Raw genomic sequence first — 25,911 nt, forward strand, 5'->3', positions numbered from 1 at the left:
AATATAATGAGTACCCATATACCCCTCCCCAACTTCAACAATTATAAGCTCACTACCAATCTTGTTTTATCTATACACTACCCACTTCCTTCATCTCGTATTATTTTGAAACTAATATCAAACATCATATAATTACATTCATAAATATTTCAGTAGGTATTCCTAAAAATAGACCCTTTGTTTTAATATAAAACTTCAAGCCACTATTCAGTTGTCTCTTAAATCCTGTGTGGGTCTTTTTGTTTGTTTGAGTAAGAATCCAAGCAAAGTCTGTGATTTATATGTTTTGCAGTTCTCTTTCAAGCTATAGGTTCCTCTTGCATTACTTTCGTTTCACTTATTGCAGCTTTTTTGTTGAATACATCAAGTTGTTGGTGGGCATTATAGTTGCCCACAGTCTACACTGTGCTGATTGCTCCCTTATAGTAAGCGTATATGTTCCCCATTCCTCTGTAAACTGGCTGTTGGATATAGACAAGTGCTTGATCAAATTTTGTTCCATTTTCTAAATGTGCTTCTTTCTTTGTTTAGGTAAGACATAAGACTCCTTCCTAAGTGATGGTGGATTTTTTTAATCAGGAGCTCATAGTTTTAGCTGACTCTGTTTTGTGAGGCCAGCAATCATAGACATTCAACACTTAAGAGTCCCTAGTTTTGAACTAAAATAATAAGCCTAACTCACAAATATCTAATGTGACAAATTTCTTAAACATAACAAACACTTAAAATATTGAACCCCATACATTATTGTCCCAATGATTAGAAAATTTATTTCACAGATTTTTGTATCACGGGTTTGAATTACTTCATCCTTTCTGTATTTAATTCTGAATCTTCTAAGATTCAGAAGAAAAACAAGTGTCATGCCATGATCAATCTCACTGGGCGTTCACACTTACCTAGATAGTAAGCTATGCATATATGTTAATTTTTAAATGTTCAATTTTTTAAGTGAATTTATTAGATAAAAGTTTATGACTACATATATGTATCTAAGGTATTTCTTCCAGAGTCACAAGGACATCCACTAAGCCTTTTTTATGGCCTTAGTGATAGCAAGGCTCTTCCTGTTCACATTCTTCAAATGGTATTAATTTCACTTTAGAAAGATCACTTTGGCAGCTGAATAAAGAAAGGACTTTAAGGGTAGAAAAACATGAAGCACAATTCTCATTACTAAAAGACTATCCCGAAGGCCACTGCAGGGCTCCACACTAGTGATGGTAGAATCCTGCTCTTGTGTCTAGCAGGACAGGGGAGGGAGATGGAAGGGGAAGCATATTATAGGAGACATTAAATATATAGAACTGACGGAACTTGATTAATTTGACATAGCAATGTAAAAGAGTGAGAAATAAAGGCTCTCACTTTTTGAGTGAGACTTGGGTGGTGAAGTGAATTTGTGGTGCAATTCACCAAGGTAGGAAACTGAGTAGGAAACATAGATTTAGGCTGAAATGAGAAAGGAAAACCTCAACTTCAGGGATGTTAATATAGAGCCATCTGTGGGACATGCAAACACAGATAGAAAGATGAATATATAGATAGGCAGATGACAGATAGATAGATGTGTCTGAAACAAAGAATACGAGATTCTCTATGCGCTAGAGATTTCAGTGTGAAGTCACCGACGTTAAGATACTTTGTGAAGGTGAGGAAGCATGTGAGAATGTAAGACCATCTGGGGGCAAAGGTAGAAGGAAAAAAATGCAGAAGCCAAGACAAGAACACAAAGAACACCATCATTAAAAGAGAAGTCAGAGGAGACTAACCCACAAAAAAACTGTGGGATTGAGACCAGAGAGACAAGACATGAGCTAGGCGAGATTTCTCATGGAACCAAAAGAAGCTCCAGGAAGGCAAAATAGCCATAAGGGTAGTTTCAGTGAAGGATTAGAGAAGGAAGTTAGACTGCAGTCAATGAAGAGACAAAGAGTAGGAGAGCCAGTAAAGTGAGCACGGACAGTTTTCCCTACCTGGACTAGGAAGAGGAAGATCTCCTTGTGGTGACGTGTGGAATTTAGAAAGGTGAAGAGAAATGTGTGTTCTTTATGAATGAGAGTAACTTGAGCTGAGGGAGGAAACAGTATAATAAGTCCCTTACAGTATGAACAAGGTCCATTCCGAGAGAAAGCCCATAAGTTCATTTGTTCTAACCTAGGTTGTAAGTATTGTTTAGGCTGTAACTGCAAGCCTCGGTATCCAGCTAACACAATGGGCTATATAGTACTGTACTGTAATAGGTTTATAATACTTTTCACATAAATAATACATAAAAAACAAACACAAAAAGTAAAAACAAATATTTTTGCACTTATGGTACAGTGTCTTCAAAATACACTAGAACATTACAATAGCTGACATACAGAGGCTGGTATTGAATGAACAGGCAAGAAGAGATACTAATTGGAGGAGGGAGAAAAGGTGGGAGATAGCAGAGCTGAAGGATCATCAGCAATAGGAGACGGAGAGCAAGCTGCAATTTCACTTACTCCTGACATAGCTGGATATGCAAACACAGACACACATCTACATCTTTGAAAGCTTGCAACTTGAAGATTTGTTTGTAGAGGACTTACTATAGTGAGATATTTAGGGATGGGGAGTGAAAGAAGAAGAACAATAATAATAATAAATAAATGATATGATGACACACAAAAGGAATAAAAGGTATGAAATAACTGATCATTCAGATAGCATTCAGAACACAGATGGAAAGAAGAACTTTGGAGATGTAAGGATGGGTGTAATTGTAGATAAGCTTGGAAGTTAAAGAAACGTATTTTCTTAAGAAAGTTCACTCCCAATAACAGCTAAATAGTGAAATAAGAAACAGAATCATCTAATGACAAAGGAAAGGAGAGAAATAGGAGATTTAAGGGAAGAAGTGAAGGTCTTGAATAGTTATCAAGAATGATGTAAGAGAAGATTGACTAGGAAAAAGGTGTAACGAGGTTATAGGATAGTGTTGGAAGTGCAGCTGAGACTGAATGTCAATTATTTATAATCTCCCAAATCAGTAAGATGGCAATTTTCCCCAGCTGTGCTGATCAACCCAAGAATAGAAATAGAAAATACAGATGGTTCCATAAATCATTAGGGATTCATGGGGCCCAGGTATTGATGACTGTTATGAGTAGTTGGAGTGAAGTGGTTTGAAATGAAGCACCTTGGAGTCCAAGCCACAGCTGATAGAAGCAAAGCCAGGTGGAGAATACCTAGAAAGGGGGGAGGAGCCAGGATTGAAACTAATGGCCTTTGAAATCTATACCGTACAGCCAATTATCTGCCTTCAGAACTCAGAATGGACTTATTGATATACTGTCCTTAGAGGTTAAAGCGTCTGCCTGCGATGCGGGAGACGTGGGTTTGATCCCTGGGTCAGGAAGATCCGCTGGAGAAGGAAATGGCAACCCACTCCAGTTTTCTTGCCTGGAGAATCCCATGGACGGAGGAACCTGGCGGGCAACAGTCCATGGGGTCGCAAACAGTCGGACACGACTGAGCGATTTCACTTTCACTTTAACAGAAAAACATATTACTGCCCTGAAACTATGGATTAATTGTAGGTGCTCACTTTGAATGGACAGTGCTGGACACAAGTTCCCCAATTCTCCACTGTTTTGCAGCAGTAGCAGCGTCAGTACAAAGCTAAAACCTGTTCTACTGACTTTGAAGTTTTAAATCAGAGTAGATGAGAAAGAGAAAAGAGTTATTTTATCTCATTTTTAAAATTTTGTTATTTTTATTACTATTATTGGCTGCACTGGGTCTCTGTTGCTGCTCGCTGCCTTTCTCTGGCTGTGGCAAGTGGAGGCCGCTCTCTAGTGCAGGGCATGGGGTTCTCGTGCTGGTGGTTTCTCTTGCTGTGGAGCATGGCTTCAGCAGCTGTGGCACACAGGCTTAGGGGCCCGCAACATGTGGGATCTTCCCAGACCAAACGTGTGTCCCCTGCCAGATTCCCAACCACTGGACCACCAGGGAAGCCCAAGAGTTATTTTTAAAGAATCCTTTTTTTTTTTTTTTTTTCTTTTTCATTGTAAGAGGAGCATCTACTTATCCCATTTTCACTTTTTCCTCTCTCTTGTTTTCAGAGGCCCTGTAAATGAAGAAAATCAAGATAGTGTCATGTACTCTGATGGTAAGAGACAAATGATGTTTTATTTTTTGTTCCCTCAGATATGAAAGTTCGAGTTAATTATTGTCATAGGGTCATTAATGAGTCAGTATCATCATTAGTCCATGCAAGTCCTCTTGTTTTACTTATTTATTCCCTTTTTTCTTCACGACCCACTCTCTTTCCTTGCTTATCTCATCGGCGTAAAATATTTTAATGCACTTAGTGTGTATATGTATTTTGTACACATTCTTTGTATATTGTTGTATGTGTATATGTATATATTTCAGTCTGCATAAACATTATATTATGGCTCATTCTGGTCTTTTTTTTACACTCAGACTAATGTGCTTTGTGAGGCTCATCTGTGAATATATGTATATTTAATTTATTTCTGTTAACTACTGCGCAGCTCTCCATGGTATGCATCCTATGCATATGTCACCTCCAACTTACTATTACCGAAAATGATATTAATGGTTCAATGCACCTTCTTGTCCATATCCCCATGTGAACCTCTGAGAGCCTTCCTTTAAGATGTGTATCAAGGAGTAGAGTGACTGCTTGTGAGCTATGGCATAGTCATTCTGACTGAGCAGTACTGGAGTACTTTCCAGAAGAGCTGCATCTGTGTGTGGTCCCATCCCAGGGCATGAAGATTCCAACATGCTCGCCTTTCACCAGTGCAGAGGCAGCTTTCCAGTTGTTTCCAATCTTCTGCGTATAAAATGTCTTGTTTCAATTTCATATTTCAGCTTACTACTGAGTTCAAAACCTTGATTTGTTTATTAGCCTTTGTGGTTTTCTCTTCTGTAAGTTGCTACTTCCAATTCCTTGACCATTTTTTCTTGGGGTTGGTATCCCTTTCTGGATGACTTACAGAAGTTCCTTTGTATTCCAGATATTAATACCATGTCAGTTGTAGGGTGGAGAAGGCAATGGCAACCCACTCCAGTACTCTTGCCTGAAAAATCCCATGGACGGAGGAGCCTGGTAGGCTACAGTCCATGGGGTCGCGAAGAGTCGGACACGACTGAGCGACTTCACTTTCACTTTTCACTTTCATGCATTGGAGAAAGAAATGGCAACCCACTCCAGTGTTCTTGCCTGGAGAATCCCAGAGATGGGGGAGCCTGGTGGGTTGCCATCTATGGGGTTGTAGAGACTCGGACATGACTGAAGCAACTTAGCAGCAGCAGCTTTTAGGAATTGCAAATATCTTCTCTCATTCTGTCCTTTGTCTATTAACTTAGGCCATACTGTCCTTCATTGAACATAAATATGTTTTGATATAATCAAATTTATTAATACTTACTTTGTAATTTGTACTTTTAAAGTTTTATGTAAGAATTCCTATCCCTAGGAAATAAAAATATTATCTTCTATTTTCTTCTATGAACTTTATCCTTTATAGTTAGGTCTTTGATTGTTTGCAGTCCACTTTTGAGGAATTAGTAGAAACCTCGATGTTTTTTCTCATGGACAAAGTCAGTTTTCCCATTATGATACTATGAAATTCACCCTTTTCTCATTAATTTATAATACCACATTTACTATATTAACTATTGGTGTGTTTGTGTGTTTTCATACATAGGTGTGTTTGTGTGTACATGATGTTCCTGGGTTTGACCTCTGGGTCAGGAAGATTCCCTGGAGAAGGAAATGGCAACCCACTCCAGTATTCTTTGCCTGGGAAATCTCACAGACAGAGGAGACTGACAGGCTACAGTCCCTGGGGTTGCAAAAGAGCCAGACAAGACTTAGGAACTAAACAACAACAAATGTGTGTTCCTATTTGTGTGTATGTAAATTTTATCTGTCTCTGAGCTCTCTGTTCTATTCTACTGGTCTATTCATTCACATATCAGTTCCACATGGTTTTTATTGTTATTGTTTTAGATAATGTCTTAATACCTTAAAATTTGTTGATATTATTAAACACTTGAGCAGTAAAATATCTTTTAAAAAACCTAATTAACTTGATTTTTTTGATACATGAAAGCAAATCCTTGGGAACAAATGAGTCAAAAAGTGTGAACCTGTGATTTTCTGGTAAAGCCTGTGTTCCACACAAGCCCAAAAAAAACAAATGTGGATGCTTTCAGCGTCCATTCGTAAAGAGACTAAAGAGTGTCTTCAGTTTTTTTCACTTTTGCATTATTTTATGAAAGCTAATGAAATGATTTTATAACAAGTTACAAGTTTTGGAAAAACCATAGTAAGGATCTAAATCACATATTCTATTCTCTACTTCTAAACCTTTGGTAAAGTATAGATTCTGTTAACATTATGAACTGTTTTGAGTATTATGTTATGTTACATCTAACAATCCTCTATTAAAGCACTTCTTAATTATTATCCCTTTTTTTAAACACTTCAGGTACTGGAAATCTTGATGAGGTTAGTTTCTCTTTTTTTATTCTTCTAATATTATGTTGCTATAACTAGAATATGTAACAATTGCTGTGATTTATTTTCTACTGACATAAACCAACAAATGAAAACTCTTAAGAATAATGATAATATTTTTCCATTGCAATCTTATTTCACCCAAAATGCTTGAGACATTAAACCCCAGTCATTTCACTGACTCAGTAATTTTGTTATGCTAAACAGAAACTGAAGCCTGGCTACAAATCTGAATTACATAGCAAGATATAAAATGAAATCTTTCTGTGCTTCCTTTCCCAGTCTGTCTCCAAAAAGGAAAAAAAAAATTAAATATGCAAAATGTACACACAAATTTATGCTTGTTTGACTGAGTATTTGAGCAATGTAGTATATATTTGTTCCCTTATTGAATAATTGCAGTAAATCACTATTAATGTTTTTCTTGACAGGAACAAGAGAGTGAAGGAGAAACATATGAAGACATGTATGAGCAACATTTCTTTTACCATGATATTTTTCATCTTAGATGAATATAATAATTTGTATGAGGGAGAATGAATGGATATTCAATACTAGGAGGGGGAAAGTTCAACTGTTCAAGTGACGGGCATATAATGATAACCTTTATTTCAATACAAAGGACTAAAGATTCCTTTCTTGTCTAAGGATTTTACAGAGGACTCTGTTAAAATGCCATTGTGTGAGAGGTCAGAGTCCTGCAACCCACTAGACAGCCCACAGGCAAGGAATTACAGGGCCAGGAATCTGTACTTCTTGCTCTCAGTGTGTCTGGGCAAATGAATTTGTGTATATATTACAATGTCCTCACCTAGGCAGTACTCTGAGAGACAATTTAACACAGCACTGGATGCCAAAGGTTTAACCTGCTTAAGAAGAAAAATGTTAAAAAGAGTTCCCAAATGGGTTTCTGGGTAGGCCAGGATTGAGAAATTTCTTAGCAAATGAGTGAAAATAAAAATGAGCATTTTCTCTTATTTTAACTTTTATTGATTCAAATATGTTAATCTTCCCTACCCGAATTCAGCTAATTCTGAGTAGTTTCTAAATGAAGATTTGTACCTATGAGTACAAGTGAATATGTGTATGTGAACTTGTACCAGTGAGCTACTCTTGTGAGAGAGATTGGGTGGGATGGGGGGATGCTTAATTGTATTCATGCTGACAGGCTGCAGGAACCTTTAAAACAATGCCTTCCACTTACCCTCAGGGGTTGTAAAAGTAGCAGGACCTTTGGAAGGCATCCTCCTTTGAATGCCTCCTGCAGGTTTTAAGAACAGTCTCACACACCCAGGAATTTTGACAAGACTCAGCTTTGTACCTTCACCTCTATTCCACATACTATCTTCTGTTTGGGGTAGGAACCTCTCTAAATAGTGAGCCCTAACACATAAATGCCTGCAGGTGCTGAAACAACCAAATTTCTATCCACAGAGACACATCCAAAGAAAAAGAGAAGAAAAGAGAAAAGGAGGAAAAGAAGAGATTAGAGCTGGAGAAAAAAGAACAGAAAGAGAGAGAAAAGAAAGAACAAGAAATAAAGAAGAAATTTAAAGTAAGAGCTTGCTTGCTGATGGGTGAAAAACAGTAACCTCTCTTTTTATAACTTTCACATAAAAGGGGCACCATTTTTTGAAACCTTATAAGGTTGGACAACTACTTAATCTTTGTTTTCTAAAGAGTAACTTCCTTCATAACAGTAATGTTTTTGTCTGCTACACTCCATTATCCCTGCACTAAAAATGCAATACAATAAAATCCAAATAAAATATGTGGCTTATAATCTGGATAAAATCTAAACAAAATATGGTGGGAGTTCAAGAAATTTTATGTCAATTGGGTGAATGAATACTCAGTTACTCAAATCCATTCTGACTCTCCTCGTTATGTGTTTCATCGTACCTGGAAAATTTCATGGACAGAGGACCCTGGTGGGCTACAGTCCGAGGGGTCACGAAGAGTCGGACACAACTGAGCATTTCATATTAACCTACTTCCCTGGTGGCTCAGATGGTAAAGTGTCTGCCTGCAATGCGGGAGACCTGGGTTCGATCCCTGGGTCAGGAAGATCCCATGGAGAAGGAAATGGCGAGCCACTCCAGGACTCTTGCCTGGAAAATTCCATGAACTGAGGAGCCTGATAGGCTACAGTCCATGGGCTCGCAAAAAGTCAGACACGACTGAGCAACTAAGAGATTAAAGAATATGGGCTCAGGACTATACACATACATATCCCTGTGGCATGTATTATCATGGTGCATGGGACAGAAGTATCTGGATTAAGCAGACTTATCTCAATAAAACTCCGTGAGCCACCCTGACTGATGCTGTCTAGACCTGACTCACATCTGTGATTTACTTTAAGCCTATGTACATGCTGACTTCTCATACCTTCTGTTTCTCCTTCTTCCTCATTGACCTCTGTCTTCTCTGATCTTTCATTCTAGCTGGATGACTCCTATCACCAGTTATCACCTCCTATCATTACTACCACCACCACCACTATACTTGCAGGCTATACTCTCTTGGCTAGGCTTTGACGACACAGCCCATCTGGTATGGGTCTGGTATGTCAGCTATATTTAGAGTGATTATCTAGTCACAAAACTATTCTTCACTTTGAAAAGGATTCATATCAAGTTTCCTTTAAATATTTAGTTCCTCCAGAGCATTAATATATGGTTTGAGTTACAAAAGTCTGGCTTATATATAATTTCCCAGTATATTGACTATAGTAAAACAAAGAAGCAACAGCAGGCACAGGGAAAATGTAAAACTTAGAGTCAGTTGGACAGATGTGGATTCAAATTCCAGCTGCATTTGTGAGTTATATAATGTGGACATATTGCTAAACTTCTCTGAACCTCAGATTCTTATTTTTAAAGTGAGTAGACAATATTTCTCCTGAAAGTTTGTTATGGGATTAAATAAAATAATATGTGGTATCTATTATAGGCTCTCATTCAATTTTGCTTACTGTATATAAGCAAAAGTAAGATTGCAATATGACTATTAAAATATTTTACTCATACAGAATGTATGGCTACCAATGTTCATAGTTTTCAAATAGAAAACATGGAAAATTAATTTCTTAAATGAAAATCTTTATAACATACTTTTGATGAAGAGGTTGTTTATAGTTTTGAAGGAATTAGTGAAGCTTTTCTTTTTTGGGTGCGGGTTTTTTTTTTTATTTGAGAAGCCAATTTTGGATGGTTTCACTCATTTATTCAAATAATATTTGTTAGTAAGAAAAAGATAAGATATGAAATCACACCACCAAACATGAACTCAAACATTTATCAAGACTAGGACTTCACACGCTATATTCCTTCCACAAAATTGTTAATAGATGTTCAAATTAAATAAATAAATGTGAGAACTGTTATACAGTTCCACATTTCATTAATTCTATGACAAAATATTTCACATTTTAAAATTCTGAAATTAGGATGCATTGTAACATTGTTGGCACATCAAAGTTTAAATCAAGCTAGTTTACTTTCTTGGTAGTATATAATTAATGAAGGTATCTCACAATTCATCATATCACAAGTTCAATAAATAAAGTAGAGCTTCTTCAAAAATCATGATGCATATTTGCATATCAAAAGACTCAAGAAATTCTGTTGAAAAGACAAAAGATTAGGAAATTAGGACTTTAGGATTCATGGGCTCTAAACTAGATTACTCCTCTGCTGTCAAGAAACCACTGTACTCTTCAGGATATTAATTATTAAAACATCACATAATATTGGTTTGCTATTTATTTTTATTCACAAAGCTATTTCTAAACTGTTATCTTGTTTATAACAGGTAGTGTCTACTCCAAGTTTATAGACAGCAAGTACCATGAAGTCGAAAAAAAGGAAAGAAAATGTTTTTCTCACAAGTACAACCTACCACCACTACTAACCCTCTCTCTCTTGCTATTTTAAGCCTGCAGAGAACCATCAGAATAATTGCACAAAGCAGAGAGGGAAATAACCTCTGTCTAGTAAGCAGAACACCAGCATACCCCATAAAAACACATAGTACCCAGCATGTCACATATATAAGTGGTGTTTGATTTTCAGTCACTTCCTCTTCAAATCTCCTACAGAGTTCCCAAGATTAACCAGATCACTGCCATTCTCTCCTGGCCCCTGAACATGTGCTTACCTATTTTTGCTGGCTCTGTCTGACCTCTGAAATTTTCCCCTAGCCCCTCCTATAAGAACCCTCACCAGAAATAACATTCACCCTCAACTTCTGGTTCAAACCTGTAAATGTTGGTAATAAGCAGGTTAGCAAGTAGTGGACCTAGTCTTTCAAAACTGCATTCCTTAAGGATTTCCTGAATAGTAAGAAGCTGGTTGTGATTTTTTTTTCCCCTCTTTGCAGCTAACAGGCCCTATTCAAGTCATCCATCAAGCAAAAGCTTGCTGTGATGTCAAAGGAGGAAAGAATGAACTGAGCTTCAAGCAAGGAGAGAATATTGAAATAATTCGCATCACAGACAACCCTGAAGGAAAATGGCTGGGCAGAACAGCCAGGGGGTCATGTGAGTGCATATTTTTCTAAGACTTCAAAGTGTTTTCTTTTGAGCCAATCTTAATGTGAAAATTCTTCCAAAGCTAGTCATAAGCATTAAGTTGGAAGTATGTTACAGAGTAGACAAAACTAGGAAGATTTTAAATGACAAGCATAGCTCCATCTTCACCTCATTTGTGTAATATTTTTAGTTGGGAAAAAATGCAAATATAATATCCCAAGGAGGAGTAAAGAGTATTAGGTTCTTCATTGATGTTAAAAAGCAAAAATATTTCTTCTGAATCACTTTAGAACCTTGAAAACAGACTCCAGACTTACCCCACAGCACAATATCATGAGACTTTGACAAAGCACAGTGAAGCATGTGTCAACAAGTCTTTAAGTCAGAATTGCAAGCAAAGAAATAAAGGGAAAATGTAAAAAGAAGGTGTATCATTGATATTTTATTTAAAACTCTATGATATTTAAACTACAGTTATCTGAACATAAATTGTTCCCCTTTTGGTAGATGGCTATATTAAAACAACAGCTGTAGAGATTGACTATGACTCCTTGAAACGGAAAAAAGGCTGTCTCAGCACTCTTCCATCAAGACCTTTTGAAGATGACCAGGAAGTGTATGATGACGTTGCAGAGCAGGAAAATGTTAGCAGGTATACGTAAAAACAAATTGGGAAGCAAATCAAACTATCTCTTTGTCAGAGATTGTGGGTTTTAAGATGCTAGAATTTTACTTTCCTAATTTTCTACTACTTTCTATCACTAAATTAAATTACCGTTTACAATCACTTCAATATGGATGATAACTCCTTTGAAACTCTATAGTCTTTCAGTTTACTCTTTGGCTATTTGTGTTAAATACTGCTTGAAATGTAATGGGCCATTGGCAGATATGGTGTCCATCCAGAATGCTGTTTTGCAATATTCATTCTGATTTGACTTTAAGGATATGCCTAGAATACATATGACTTTGTAAATTATGAAGCATGAGATATAAAAGTTAGCTCTAAAAATATAAAATACTTTTCTCTGAAATCTGAGTCTAAATATATTTGTCATTGTTATTTGAAAATATAACAAATAGAAATGCTTTTTTATGACAACTTTACTCTTTAAGAGTAAAAATGTAAAAGCTCAATCCGCTATGATCCCTAGCAATCAACTAAGGGTTCAACTTTCCATTGGACCTTGTGACCTTCCCTGGAAAAATTACAGGACCATCTTCCTGGGGCAGAGGGACAGATCAAGACATCTTTTCCAGAGGAATCAAAGGGGAGGGCAAACTTCTCTCTCGTACTTTCTTTCTCTTCCTTCTCGTCTCCAGCTCCCTTTATAGTGCCTCCTCTTCTGTCTCTTTCTCCTAGCTCTGATCTTCCTTGTTCTTTCTTTTTCTTCCTTTTCTGTTCTCCTTTCATTCCTTCTTTCCTCCAATATCTCCCTTTCCTGGTAGAGCCAAAATCTCTTTAAACTGAAGGAAAAGGAGAAGGAAAATCTCCAACCCAGTGAAGAATCCTCATTTTTCTATGTCCACCTCCCCACATGATCTATGCAAAATCTTCATTTGAGAAAAAAATGTGTCTGCATTCTTTATAACTCAAATTTCAAAGTAAAAAATGTTTTTATTATTAAGCATTCTAAAAATTTAAAAAGATCAAAATAGAAATATATTAATATTTATTATTACTAATAGTTATGAAACATATAAAGAATCAAATTTCCCTTTTATGGTTTTGAGCTTATGGCATCAGTTAAACTTATATTGCTTTCTGGCAGTTCATCATTCTAAAATGACTGATAGCAATGCTGTCTTAACATATTATGATCGTAAATTATGCAATACATATCAAAACATCCCATGTATGCACTGGAGTTTACAGATTGTAAATTGACCTTAGTAATAAGAAACACCTTGACCTACCTTGAAGTTAGCAAATGTCAAATTTGATATCAGAGTTCCAAATGGCCATATTCTGAGAGTTACAGAATTTTCTGGACATGAGTGTGTCTTACCATGTATATTATCAGTATATATACCTTATGTTGAGCTTCCGTGGTGGCTCAGATGGCAGAGTCTGCCTGAGATCCCCTGGAGAAGGAAACGGCAACCCACTCCAGTATTCTTGCCTGGAAAATCCCATGGATGGAGGAGCCCAGCATGCTATATTCCATGGGGTTGCAAAGAGTTGGACACAACTGAACTACTTCACTATACCTTATGTTTGTCTTTTATCTTAAAAAAAAAAAAACACAATTTCTCTTATTTTGGAATTAAAGAACTCCACTTCACTTTCACTTTTCACTTACATGCATTGGAGAAGGAAATGGCAACCCACTCCAGTGTTCTTGCCTGGAGAATCCAAGGGATGGGGGAGCCTGGTGGGCTGCTGTCTGTGGGGTCGCACAGAGTCAGACACGACTGAAGCGACTTAGCAGCAGCAGCAGCAGTGAGATAGATAGATATATATATATATATATATATATATATATATATATTTACACTGATGAAAATACTCAAAAAATAAATAAATCCACAAAAAAGGGATGATATCCTTAAAATGAAGCATTATTTTCATAATAAGTGACTTTCCCAAATTAATGCCATTACCTTTTTCATTTTAACTAGTCTGTACATACCACAGGGCTTCCCAGATGGTTCAGCAGTAAAGAATCCACCTGCCAATGCAGGAGATCCAGGTTTGATCGCTGGGTCGGGAAAATCCCCTGGAGAAGGAAATGGCAATCCACTCCAGTATTCTTGCCTGGGGCGTCCCATGGACAGAAGAGCCTGGCATGTTACATTCAGTCCAGGGGCTGCAAAGAGTAGGACACAGCTTAGTGACTAAACCACCACCATCATACATTCCACAACTCTACGAGACATCTCCAGTTAGTAAACATGTAGCAGAAAAGGGATCTTCTGTTTAATAAAATGGGGTTAGAGGAAGTGTATAGCTTCACTGATTAATATTTTAAACAAGTACAGCACCATAGTATTTACTAACATCTATTACATTGGAAGGACTGATGCTAAAGCTGAAACTCCAGTACTTTGGCCAACTCATGCGAAGAGTTGATTCATTGGAAAAGACTCTGACACTGGGAGGGACTGGGGGCAGGAGGAGAAGGGGACGACAGAGGATGAGACGGCTGGATGGTATCACCGACTCGATGGACGTGAGTTTGAGTGAACTCTGGGAGATGGTGATGGACAGGGAGGCCTGGTGTGCTGTGATTCATGGGGTTGCAAAGAGTCGGACACAACTGAGCGACTGAACTGAACTGAACTGATTCCTTCTTTATGCATATTTAATAAGAAAATGGAAGAAGAGACATCACTTCTACACAAGTTGTTTTGTGTTTTTTTTTTTTTTTGAAACTACAGCTGCTGCTGGCAGAGATCTTATAACAGAACATGCTTTGTCCTTAGTAGAACAAGGAGAGATGCTGAGTATAGCTGGCAGCTTGTTCTGGCAAGAATAAGAGAAAGCACCAGCCTCTCCTCTCCCTCCCCCATATACCTCCTGGCTCCTATCAGGAGGTTCTTGACTAACTCATTCCCAATTTCTCCAGGGTTAGGAGATCCAACTGAATACCTCACACTCTGAGAGCAGACAGGAGGCTTAAAAAGCACAGATCCTGGCAGCTGTTCTTCTCCCTTTCTTCTCAGTGAAGCAGTTTTTTGTAATAAAAGTGAGAAGTTGAACAAAAGGAAATTACAAGTACAAATACCACTCCTTCACCATATAAAACTTTTCTTCTAGGTGTGTTTCCCGACCTTTTTCCTGCCATTTCTCCTTTCCTCTTTCTCTTTCCTTGTCTTTTCTCACACTCTCCTTTCCTTCCCTCTAGCTCACCAGATCAATGGTTTATATTCCAAAGAGAAAATGAAGAGCTGCTCTAGAATTCAAATAATATATAGGGCCTTTGTTCCTGATTGTGATCACCCAATTCTTCGGAAATTGGGTATGAAGTCTCCAAGGTGGAATATGTTGTATTTGCCAGAAGTGGCAGCCAACCCAAATTTGCAGTTTTTCTCATAATTCTAAATGCTTACTTCATGCTCAGAGGAAAGCGTTGAAGACAGTGAGTGTGAAAATAGTTTGTAAGCAAGTAGCAAATATACTTAAGCTTCATCAAAAATCATTTCTATTTGTATATTAAGACATTTATAGCATGTTTTTCTCCGAAGTTCCATTAGTGAAAATACTTTTTATTTCTAGATTAGCGGTAGACTTTAAATTTATTCTGACTTAAAGGTTAAGGATCACATATGTTGTATAAATATACTATGCGATTGTAATATCAGATATCTGTTCTTGGAAGATTATCTAAAAAGCAAAAATGATGACACAGAGGGCACAGCGAGGTGTAGTAAAAATGATGTCGTCCATACAGGAAAGCAGGACACTGAGATTATTTCATTTTTTCAGTTAATCAAAGTGGACATGGTCGTATCACTTCATTTCTCAGAGCCTCAATTTTTCTTCTGCAAAATGAACTAGATGACTTCCTTTGCTTTCACATAATTCACAATTTAGTGGGGAAATGGGCAAGAAAACAATTTTAAAAGAGGGGAGGTATAGAATGTTATAGAAAGAGAGATTTAGAGAATTAGGAGCTACACTCTACAAAGGCCCCATGAATAGGATTTCAAATTTTTTTTAAGTATTCCCTTGTAAAAAATGTAATGCAGAATCCTATACTGCAAAAAAAAAAAAAAAGTAATGCTATTGGACTAGAAGTTAAATGCTGTCATTATATGATATTGAGAGGAAAATTAATTCAATGCAGTAACGGTTCTAGAATAATACTCTCCTTTTTTAATAAGTCCATCTATGGAGTGATGTAATACTATATAATCTGAAAATTGCCTTATGGTAAAATGCTAGAAACAAACAATATCATTGTTTAGAAAATTTTATGGAGTACTGAATCTCACTTGATCCTTATTAGTTTTGTTTTGTTTTTTGCTTTGTTACTACTCATCTATTACAATAAGGAACAATTTTTCTTCTTTTTCACATATAACATCTAATAACTTTTCTTCTAATTAAAAAGTAGCTGATTTGCAATATTATATTAGTTTTAGGTATAGAAGTGATTCAGTGTTTTTATAAGTTATACTCCATTTAAAGTTATTATAAAATATTGACTATATTCTCTATACTGTACAATATATCCTTCAGTTCAGTTCAGTTCAGTCGCTCAGTCGTGTCCGACTGTTTGCGACCCCATGAATCGCAGCACGCCAGGCCTCCCTGTCCATCACCAACTCCCGGAGTTCACTCAGACTCACGTCCATCGAGTCAGTGATTCCATCCAGCCTTATAGCCTATTTATTTTATACATAGTAGTTTGTACTCCTTAAACTCCCATCCCCACCCCAACACTGATAACCAGTAGTTTGTTCTCCATATCTGTGTCTCTTTTTGTTTTGTCATATTTATTCATTTGTTTTATTTTTTAGATTCCACATATAAGTGACAACATACAGTATTTGTCTCTCTGACTTATTACACTAAATATAATACCCCGCAGGTCCACTGGTATTGTTGCAAATAGCAAAATCTCATTCTTCTTTTATGGCTTAATAACATTCTATCGTGTATATACACTACGTCTTCTTTATCTACTCATCTGTTGGTGGACATTCAGGTTGTTTTTATATCTTGACAATTGTAAATAACATCCTGATAACTGTTGACTGGAATATTATTTTTTCTCTCATTTAACTGCTCCATATGTACTTCCTTTCCTGACAGCTAAATAGTTAATATATCAATTAATGTCTACTCTTTTTCTCCTAGCCACAGTCAGAGTGGAAGTGGAGGTAAGCTACCCGCTTTGATCAGTTTCTCAAGTCTTCGACGTCCTTGTGTATATTACTGACAAAATGCTCTTGTTTGCAAATAAGGAGGAGGATCTTAATGTGGTAGAAAGAACGATAGACTGGGAATCAATAACATGGAGTCCAGTCCTGGCCACTGAGTGACCCCGAGCAAGTCACTTCTTTTTTCCACGTTACGGGTCATAGGGTGTTTCCACTTCCATGTGCCCAGGGCAGTCTTGATTTGTGCAGGTGTCTGAGCACAATTTCTAGTAGTATCCCCCTTCACTTTCAGAAATGTCCCTATTTGGATGATACCTTACATAATCACCATAGCTATGACTCCTAAAGACTTCTCATTATCCCATCAACAAAATAAGGGTTGCTAATACCTGGCAGTGCTGAAATTCTCATCTTAAAAATCTAATTTCAACTTTATTGTACACATTTTTACAAAGAAGGTAGTCAATAATCATTGGTTAAATAAATATTTGTCAAATAGCAAACATAGGATAACAAGTCAAGCAAGGGTTTAACTTTTAAAATATTCCTTTGATGAAACGAAATAAAGAAATGAAAAAGTCACCTTCCGTTCTTTTCTTTGTCCCAGCGCCCATCAGTGCTTAGAGAGTCACTTTTCATTTGCTTTCCTTTACTTACATCTTGATCAATGCTTTTTTCTGAATGTCTCCTTAGTATTAATTAAGTTTTTCTTATCAACTTTTCCCTTCTTTTTCCACAATAAATTTCAACTCCATCCTCTGTTTAATTTTACTTTTTCTCAGTTATTTCCCCCACTTCTATCACCTCCAGTGCACAGTACTCTATATCATCCCTCATATTTTTACAGTTCACTTCTAAGAATTCCTTACAAAATGATGTTAAAAAATTAATTTACTTCTGTGTAAGAGTGGGAAAATAAAGCTACTTTAATTTAAATAATTGATATGAAAATAAGATGCTTCCTACATCTTATTTCTGCATAAGACATTTATTATCAAATTTTGAGTGAGTATTTGTGACCAAATTACAAAATTAACAGATTTTTTTCCCCCTAATTCACATGAAGGGATGTTCCCACCTCCCCCAGATGATGATATTTATGATGGGATAGAAGAAGAGGATGCTGCTGATGGGTAAGAATAATCAGCTTAATTGCCTCTTTGCAAAGTATTGTATATACTAAAATTGTCACTAGTTTTGATTTCTAGTTAGAATAAAAAGCAGAAAGTAGCATTCCCTGTTACATAACCAAAAATGTTTAATTAACAGCAATGGCAAATGAGGAATTGTAATTATACCACACTTCAAATGAAGTGGTATATTATTTGGAATATACCACTTGGAACCTTGACAACTATGTCAAAAGGAGTGAAATGGAAAAGGGGTAAGGATTACAAGTATTCAAACCTTTCCCAATCATTTATTTATCAATCCATACTTCATTTTTGTGGCAATCTCTGGAAAGTTTGTAGTTGCATGGCTAGCCTTTGTATAATAATCATGTGCTGTGCTGTGCTTGGTCGTTCAGTTGTGTCCAACTCTTTGGGATCCCATGGACTGTAGCCCGCCAGACTTCTCTGTCCATGGGGATTCTCCAGGCAAGAATACTGGAGTGGGTTGCCATGCCCTCCTCCAAGGGATCTTTCCAACCCAGGAATTGAACCCAGGTCTCCTGCACTGCAGGTGGATTCTTTACCGTCTGAGCCACCAGGGAAGCCCTTGTATAGTAATCAAAGTTGTAAGCAATCCAAATAAATTGAGATCATATGTTTATCTCTGGCTATATGTGGCAATATTGAAAACTTAATCCTTTGGGTGTTTTAACTTTTGAAGTGGTGCATTTTTAAATTTAAATACATATTTAAAAAGTTTAATCTAATAACAACTTACTTTTAATCATAGCAAAGCTAAATTGATGTTTAAAACTTTTGACTCAGCTCACTTGTTTAAGAAACAAGGTTTAAGAAATCTACCAAATAGGAGAAGATAACTTGCCTACTATTTACCTAGTCACAGCAGTATTCAAAGACCATGACTTATAAACTTAATAGCTTCATCTTGTTGAATACAATAAGTAGCTTACAGCCTGAATGATCAACACAGTATAATTATAAAAAATCTGATCAATGCCTGCATGCTCCAAAGCTCCACGCTACAGGTTGAAGAGAAGAGTAACACCTGGTCCTGGGGGATTTTGAAGATGTTAAAGGGAAAAGATGACAAAAAGAAAAGTATACGAGAGAAACCTAAAGACTCTGAGTCAGACAATGATGAAGGTTCATCGTAAGAGTCAAACAACCACCAAATCCAGTGCACAATAACTACACTAATAATTTAATCAAATGCTACTAATATTTTATAACCGATAACCAAATTCAGATAGTCTTAAGAAATTTTAATGTGTTTTTCTATTAGTCATTCTAGTCTCATTTATTGTGTCACTTTTAAACTCATGCATTTACATAAGATCATCATATACATCAAAAATGTATTTTGTTTTCCATTCAAACATGCATACACACACACATGCATACACTCACCCTCCATTCAGCAGGACCTTTTTTTAAGCTGTAAATCACATCTAAAAGGTCAGAATTCCAACACTGCATTTTACTATATAATATTTTATACTGACTATTCAAAATATACATTCTCTTTTAAAAGTTAACTTATAGAAAAAAAAGGACAAAATTTGGAATTTCTTTTCTCTAAATACAGTATCTGAAGTCTTTGTAACTTTCACAATAATGATATATTAATTCCACTTGAATTACATGTTTGTCCTATACTAAAATTACTCTAAGTATCTTCAGTTTGTATAAATAAGACTAAAGCATACATTTTATCTTTCTATACAAAAATAATCCTTTAGTATAAGTTCCATGTGTATAAATTTGAAGGACTTTAAGTACACTCAAATTTTCATTGTTTATATATGCTAATAGACTCACCACACTTTAACAGAAGTCTTTATAAGATGTCAATTACACATAGAATTCCTAATTTTAAATCCTTTTGTGAGACACTAAAACAACACTCAATAAGCGAGATACTTAAAATTGTAAATAAACGTAGCAAATCTTCTCTTCATGTATCATTACTCAAATATAGTCCTCGCTTAGAAATAAAAGCAGATTTTTTTTTTTGCTCAATAACACACCAGCTAATTCTGATTTAAATCACTTTTACTAATGACCTCTCACACTTCAGTGTAACTGTGCACCATTCTTCCAGTTATGTGTGTGTGTGTGTTTAAAGTTCAGAAAGTAATAAAAACAAAGGTCTTTTTCTGTTGCAACTAAAAGTCACCCAATCCTGATTTCAAATCACTTCTATTAATAAATTCTCACTCTCTAGTTTCAGTGGCTATTCCTCTCTTATTCACCTTTCTTCTGTTTGGGGATATATGTGTATTATCAAACAATATTATGTCATACTGTGGCATATGACCATATGGTCATATGAAGATTCCTGTGACTTTTGTTGTGACTCTACACTTCTATTCTTTGAGTCAAACTGTTTTCGTCCGGAGCTACACTGCAATGACTCCGAAATATTTAGACCATTTCACTTACTCTGGTATGATAATATGCCCAAACTTCATAGAACAGATTCAAAAACATTGGTCCAATGGCTGTGAGAAAAATAAACCGCTGGATGTCATGATTCTTGATTTGTTTGGCCGATACCAGAGTTCCCAAAAAGTCTTGCTAAATTCCAAATTGCTTGACAAAAACTTGGGACTTAGCAGAGAAATGGAGGATGAGAAAGGAATAATACTCAACAGATTAATTAGCCTTCATAAGCCTCAAGGCTGTTACTTATTCATGCCTTTCCTAAATAAAAGACCCAATTTCTGTATTTATATTGGTCTGACTATAATTATGTTCTCATTTTCTTTCCAGTTTCCCTTCTCCTCCTAAACAAGTGGGTAAGTAATAAAAACTAATTGTGTTAATATATTTTTAATCTCACTTCTTGCAGATAGGGTTGCAGAAACGATTGCTTTAGTCACGCTATCCGAATTAAAGTCCTGACTCTGAAAATAATAAATTGTGTTACTTTGTCAAGTAACTTCACCTGGGATGGTCACAGCTTCTCAAAAGTAAAATAGTGGGAAAAGGAAATTTTTAACTTTCAGTGATTTTTAAACAGTTCTTCCAGTCACAGGATCACTATGGAGAAAGGGACAAATGAGTAGAGATGGCCCCAACAATCCTAATGGATCCCACCCCAATTTAGTTAGAGTTTGATGTATTAGATTTCTGCAAAAAGATTTCTAAACACGTGCCACACTATGTGCAACCAAGATCCTTCTGAATCTAAATTTCTTTTATTTTTAAAAATGTATTGTTTATATTGTCTTTGGAAATTTTTCCACTGCTAAATGTCAAATAGTTTTTCCTTTGTTCAATTTTGATCATCTTATGTTTTACCCTTGCTGAGACTTAAAGGATTTTTCTGAAATTTTCTTTGAACAAAATAAAATATCTTGCAAGAATATTCAGAGGTTTTCAAAAAGTTTATTTTAATTTATAAATAAATTGAAAAAGCAAACCAAACACAGAGATAATCTATTCTTCCAGACTGTTCATCTGACTTTGTTTTCATCTGACAATTTGAAAATATGTAAGTCTCTAGCTCAAATTGATTAATAACTGATGATGAACTTACATCTTAACTTACAATTTTTAAAAAGTACTCAAGAAACCTAGCTCCACAAAGAGTAGGTATAAAATGGAACAAATGTGATCAATTAAGTAAAAATGTATTGCTCGTTTTGATTTTGTCTGTATTAATTATGTATCAAGTGCATGTGCATGGAACAGTAATTTTTCCTCTTCTGAATATCAGTGATATGTCATTATTTTTTATATATTTATTCTAGATTGTTCAGGTAGCTGAACAAGTTTTTATGCTGTGAAATTAGTTAATCTGAGTGGAAGGAAAATATGCACATATAAATACAGCATGTATATGTATGTACATATATACAGAAAAGGGGGGAGTTAAAGAAAATCAAATTCTTGCCACTATTAGAGAGCATTTTAAGCCTTCTGTGCTAATCATTCCTCAAAACATTTGTACTCCTGTTAAGCCATCTCTTCAGCTTAATTTGCTGTGGGGCAACTTAATAGGTACAGAAAGGAAGCAGCACTCCTGACTTTAATAACAAGAAGTCTAGAAGGAAGAAAAGTGTCTACAGATTGGAAAAATCCCTGAGGCAGTTAAGGTCATAGCCACTGTTCCATCAATACTGATTCTCAAAACGGTCAGGTATCACAAGCACATTTTATTTTCAGGTAGTGCCACAGGTAATATTACTATAAGGTAAAAGTTAATGAAGAAGAGATCAGTGAGTAAAGAAAGAGTTATAGACAAATCAATAGATAAGTAGACAGATACATAGACAAAGACATAGCATATACGTAAAATGATAGCTATTATCATAGCACCCCAAAGGTAAGTTTCTTAAGTACTTTTTCAATATCTTTACCTGCTGCTAATGGCCAGGAGTATTGACTTGTTTGTCAGCAATCAGCTGATCTTGCCGTTCATCATACTTGTGGATCTTCAAATAATCTCAGTCACTACTTGAGGGCTTTTTCCTGATAACAGTAGTTATAATCATTGTCACTGTTGTTGTTGCTGAGGGAATTTTAACACATGCATCAAGGAAGAGAAAAATCTTTCCCCTTTGAAGAATAGATGATGCATCCAGGAGAAATGTACAGAGACCTCGGGGAAAGTTATTTTGTTGTCCACAAAACAATCTTTATATTAAAAATATCGCTGAATGCTCATATCAAAATGTCCACTAACAGTGTTTCACCGTTTGCTATTCTGTCTTTTGTTAGACATGGGAGATGAAGTTTATGATGATGTGGATGCCTCTGATTTCCCTCCTCCCCCAATAGAGATAAGGTAATTAAAATGTTCTCATTACAGTGAAGCAATGAAAATCAAACAGTTCAAGAACATTCAACTGGATAAAACCCCAATGGGGTGCATTTGTACTATGTGCCATTCTGTTGGCTCTGTTCTCCTCTCCCTGATCCCAGCTCTGCTGTCTCTGCCAGGTTTGTGAATGGATGGATAGCCCAGGTCCTCCTCCTCTTTCTCTCTCCCCTCCCCCGCTTTTCTCCCTTCCCCTTCCCCCTTCCCCAGTGGTCCTTCTGGTCCCCTGGTCATCCTCTGCCCTGTGACCCACCAATGTCTATGTTCATTTATTTTCTCATTCACTGGGAAAATATCTGAAAGCCTGGTAGCAATTGATCTCACTAACTCATCCCCTCCCTTTATTTTTACTTTTTCCCAAACCTTGTTTGTCTTGAAGACATTGCTTAATTTGTATCTCAAATCCTAACCCACCTGCTTCAAACCTCCTCTGTCCTTCTCAAGAGGATTGTTTCTTCTTGTGAAAAAAATGAGAGCAAGAACTGTATTTTGAAAGGACTTTTAAAAGTTATGTCATACGTTTACAAAAGCATCAGATTCTCAAGGGTTCCATTCAAACTAACAACAACAACAAAAGCAGTCAACAGTGAATAGTGACATTCTTTATTTTCCCTAAGGCTTCAATTTAATTTTAGACAAAAATTGTAAGAAAATCTAAAATCAGTTAATACTAGAGGAGTACCTTTTGAAAATTCTTCTGAAATAGAATGTAACATGGTAGAATGCTTTCTTGTACTCCAGTGAGTATGTGAGATGATCTGATACATGCTAAAAGCAAGAACACCTTTAACTTTTTCAAGAAAAGAGAAAGATGAATGAAAAGATCTCAGAAATTGTTCAGTTAAAGGATGAAAGTAACATCGGTGGAATATAGTAAGTGGTGTATTCTGAGCTATACTGGTAAAAAATGCATGAGTGAACTCTAAGTAAATATTTATTTTTTACCAACATTGTTAAACTAATTTTACAGAACAAGATGCAGTGTCAAGATCAAAGAAACTGAGGGGGAAATATGTTGTTATTTATATATGAAGATCAAGTTCTACAGGCAAAACACACCAGAAATGTGAAAGGAGAATCATTCTCCTTTTTTAGTGCTCCGTGAAAAGAAAATCTAATAGTCCTCACCATAGGGAAGTCACTTCTATCCCTGACAGTTTTAAATGCATTTTTGTGTTTAATATTACTGTAGAAATGCCACCACATTCCATTAAATAGCTCTCTAGGAACCCAGAGTCATCCATTGGCCCTTTTCTTTAAACAAAATAAGCCCCAGCTGATTCAACATTATGCAATAGGGACTATTTTCTTTCCCATTCTTGTTTTCAGAGTTTAAGGCAATTGTGTATTCTCTAACATAGCATTGCATTTTTTAAAATAAATTTCAATAAACTATCTTTAAAGAGAAGGTGTGGGGCCTTTTTAACATTTGTGTGTGTTCTGATTGCTCCAGTGTGCTTATCTGGGCCAGGGACTCCATCACTGCCCAGGACACCAGCATACAGAAGACTGTATTGTTTAGTTGCTCAGTTGGGTCCGACTCTTTCCTACTCTGTAGACTGTAGCCCACCAGGGTCCTCTGTCCATGGAATTTCCCATGCAAGAATACTGGAATGGGTTGCCATTTCCTTCTCCAAGGGATCTTTCTAACCCAAGGATGGGATCTGTGTCTCCTGCATTAGCAGGCAGATGTTTCACTACTGAGCCACCAGGGAAGCCTGCAGACAGCAGGTGCTGAGGGACAGTGCAGAGCTTAGGGCCGGACAGTGCATACTAATTCACTTCCCAGTGAAAAAACTCAACTTTAAATAGCTCAGTTACAAACAAAGCTTTATCTTAGGTAATCAAAATAAAATTAATATCAGTGATTAAAAACTGTCATTATTCACAAATATTCTGCTTTTTAAAATTCCTTCCTACAGAGATTCACAGCCTTTTCCTAGCAACCATATTTAATCCTGGGGAATGGTTCACAACCTTGGTTGCAGATTAAATCACGTGGGAACTTTTAAAATATGTGTGTTGGTACCTGGACCTCACTCAACCTAATTAATTAGAATTTTTAATTAATTTAATGTAATTAAAAATTCAAGGATTTAGACAAGGGCAGTGGTATCTTTAAAAAAACTTCCCAGGTGATCCTACTTGTGACCAGGCTGGAGAATCACTGGCTTAGACCAGTTGACTTCTCTTATAGTAACTGACTTTAGTTGGTATCATGAGATACAACCCTGGCTTCACTTTAAGTAGATATAAAAAAATTAATATATAGATAAGTTTTTAAACCATGAAAATCAGTCTTTCAAAAAGTGTTCTTTCCCGGGGTGGGGGTGGGGGGGTGAGGGCGGAATTCCCTCATGGTCTAGTGGTTAGGATTTAGCACCTTCAGTGCTGGGGCATGGGTTCAATCCATGGTCAGGGAACTGAGATCCTAGAAGCTGCATGGCGTGGTCAAATTTTTTTTTTAATGTTTCTTTTTAGAGAAGTTTTTTCTATGATGTTAACCAAACCACTTGATTATTTAGGAAGGGTTGAAAAATATAGGGGATTCAAGAATAGGTTGGATCATCTGAAATTGCTGATATGTAACAATGTTTAAACTATACTTCTGTCATTTTATATTGTTCAACATGATCATCTCAAACTTCCATTTTAACTCAGCCTGTACTCTCTTCAAGAATATTCTACATTAAGAAAAGTCATCATTTATCACAGTGAATGTACTCAATTTCTAAGAAAAAATTAATTGAAAATGAAATTTAACAAAAATGTAATGCTATGAATTCTCCATTATACACTATTCTTTTTATGTTTTGAAACTAAATGCTGTTTTATGTATGTTCTGCCATCCTAGTCAAGGAGTCAAGCCCAAAGCCGAAGAAAAAGACCCTAAGAAGCTAAAAAAGCAAGAAAAAGAAGAGAAAGACTTCAGGAAAAAATTTAAAGTATGTTACATTTAAATATCATACAAAGTTCAAAGCCTTAATGAAAAAACTAATGATTATCTGTGTAATTATCAATATCACAGTTATCCATCACAACACCTTTATTTTCTACAAACTTT

General features: G+C 36.1%; 1 protein-coding gene across 2 annotated transcripts in view; it reads left to right on the forward strand.

Annotated features, from left to right (window-relative positions):
* FYB (FYN binding protein) overlaps positions 1-25,911 on the forward strand; it is a 172,368-nt gene that overhangs the window by 131,872 nt on the left and 14,585 nt on the right. Inside the window, exons 4-15 of one of the 2 annotated variants that reach the window (XM_005694771.3) lie at positions 4,095-4,141; positions 6,498-6,517; positions 6,958-6,992; positions 7,961-8,081; positions 10,910-11,069; positions 11,568-11,712; positions 16,867-16,889; positions 17,956-18,022; positions 19,035-19,172; positions 20,795-20,820; positions 22,748-22,814; positions 25,702-25,792. In XM_005694771.3, coding sequence (XP_005694828.2) covers positions 4,095-4,141; positions 6,498-6,517; positions 6,958-6,992; positions 7,961-8,081; positions 10,910-11,069; positions 11,568-11,712; positions 16,867-16,889; positions 17,956-18,022; positions 19,035-19,172; positions 20,795-20,820; positions 22,748-22,814; positions 25,702-25,792 — 940 coding nt within the window. The remainder of the gene's footprint in view (positions 1-4,094; positions 4,142-6,497; positions 6,518-6,957; positions 6,993-7,960; positions 8,082-10,909; positions 11,070-11,567; positions 11,713-16,866; positions 16,890-17,955; positions 18,023-19,034; positions 19,173-20,794; positions 20,821-22,747; positions 22,815-25,701; positions 25,793-25,911) is intronic. The other variant, XM_005694772.3, reaches the window with a different exon arrangement.

The sequence above is a fragment of the Capra hircus genome, chromosome 20 (assembly GCF_001704415.2).
Source record: "Capra hircus breed San Clemente chromosome 20, ASM170441v1, whole genome shotgun sequence".
Classification (NCBI taxonomy): domain Eukaryota; kingdom Metazoa; phylum Chordata; class Mammalia; order Artiodactyla; family Bovidae; genus Capra; species Capra hircus.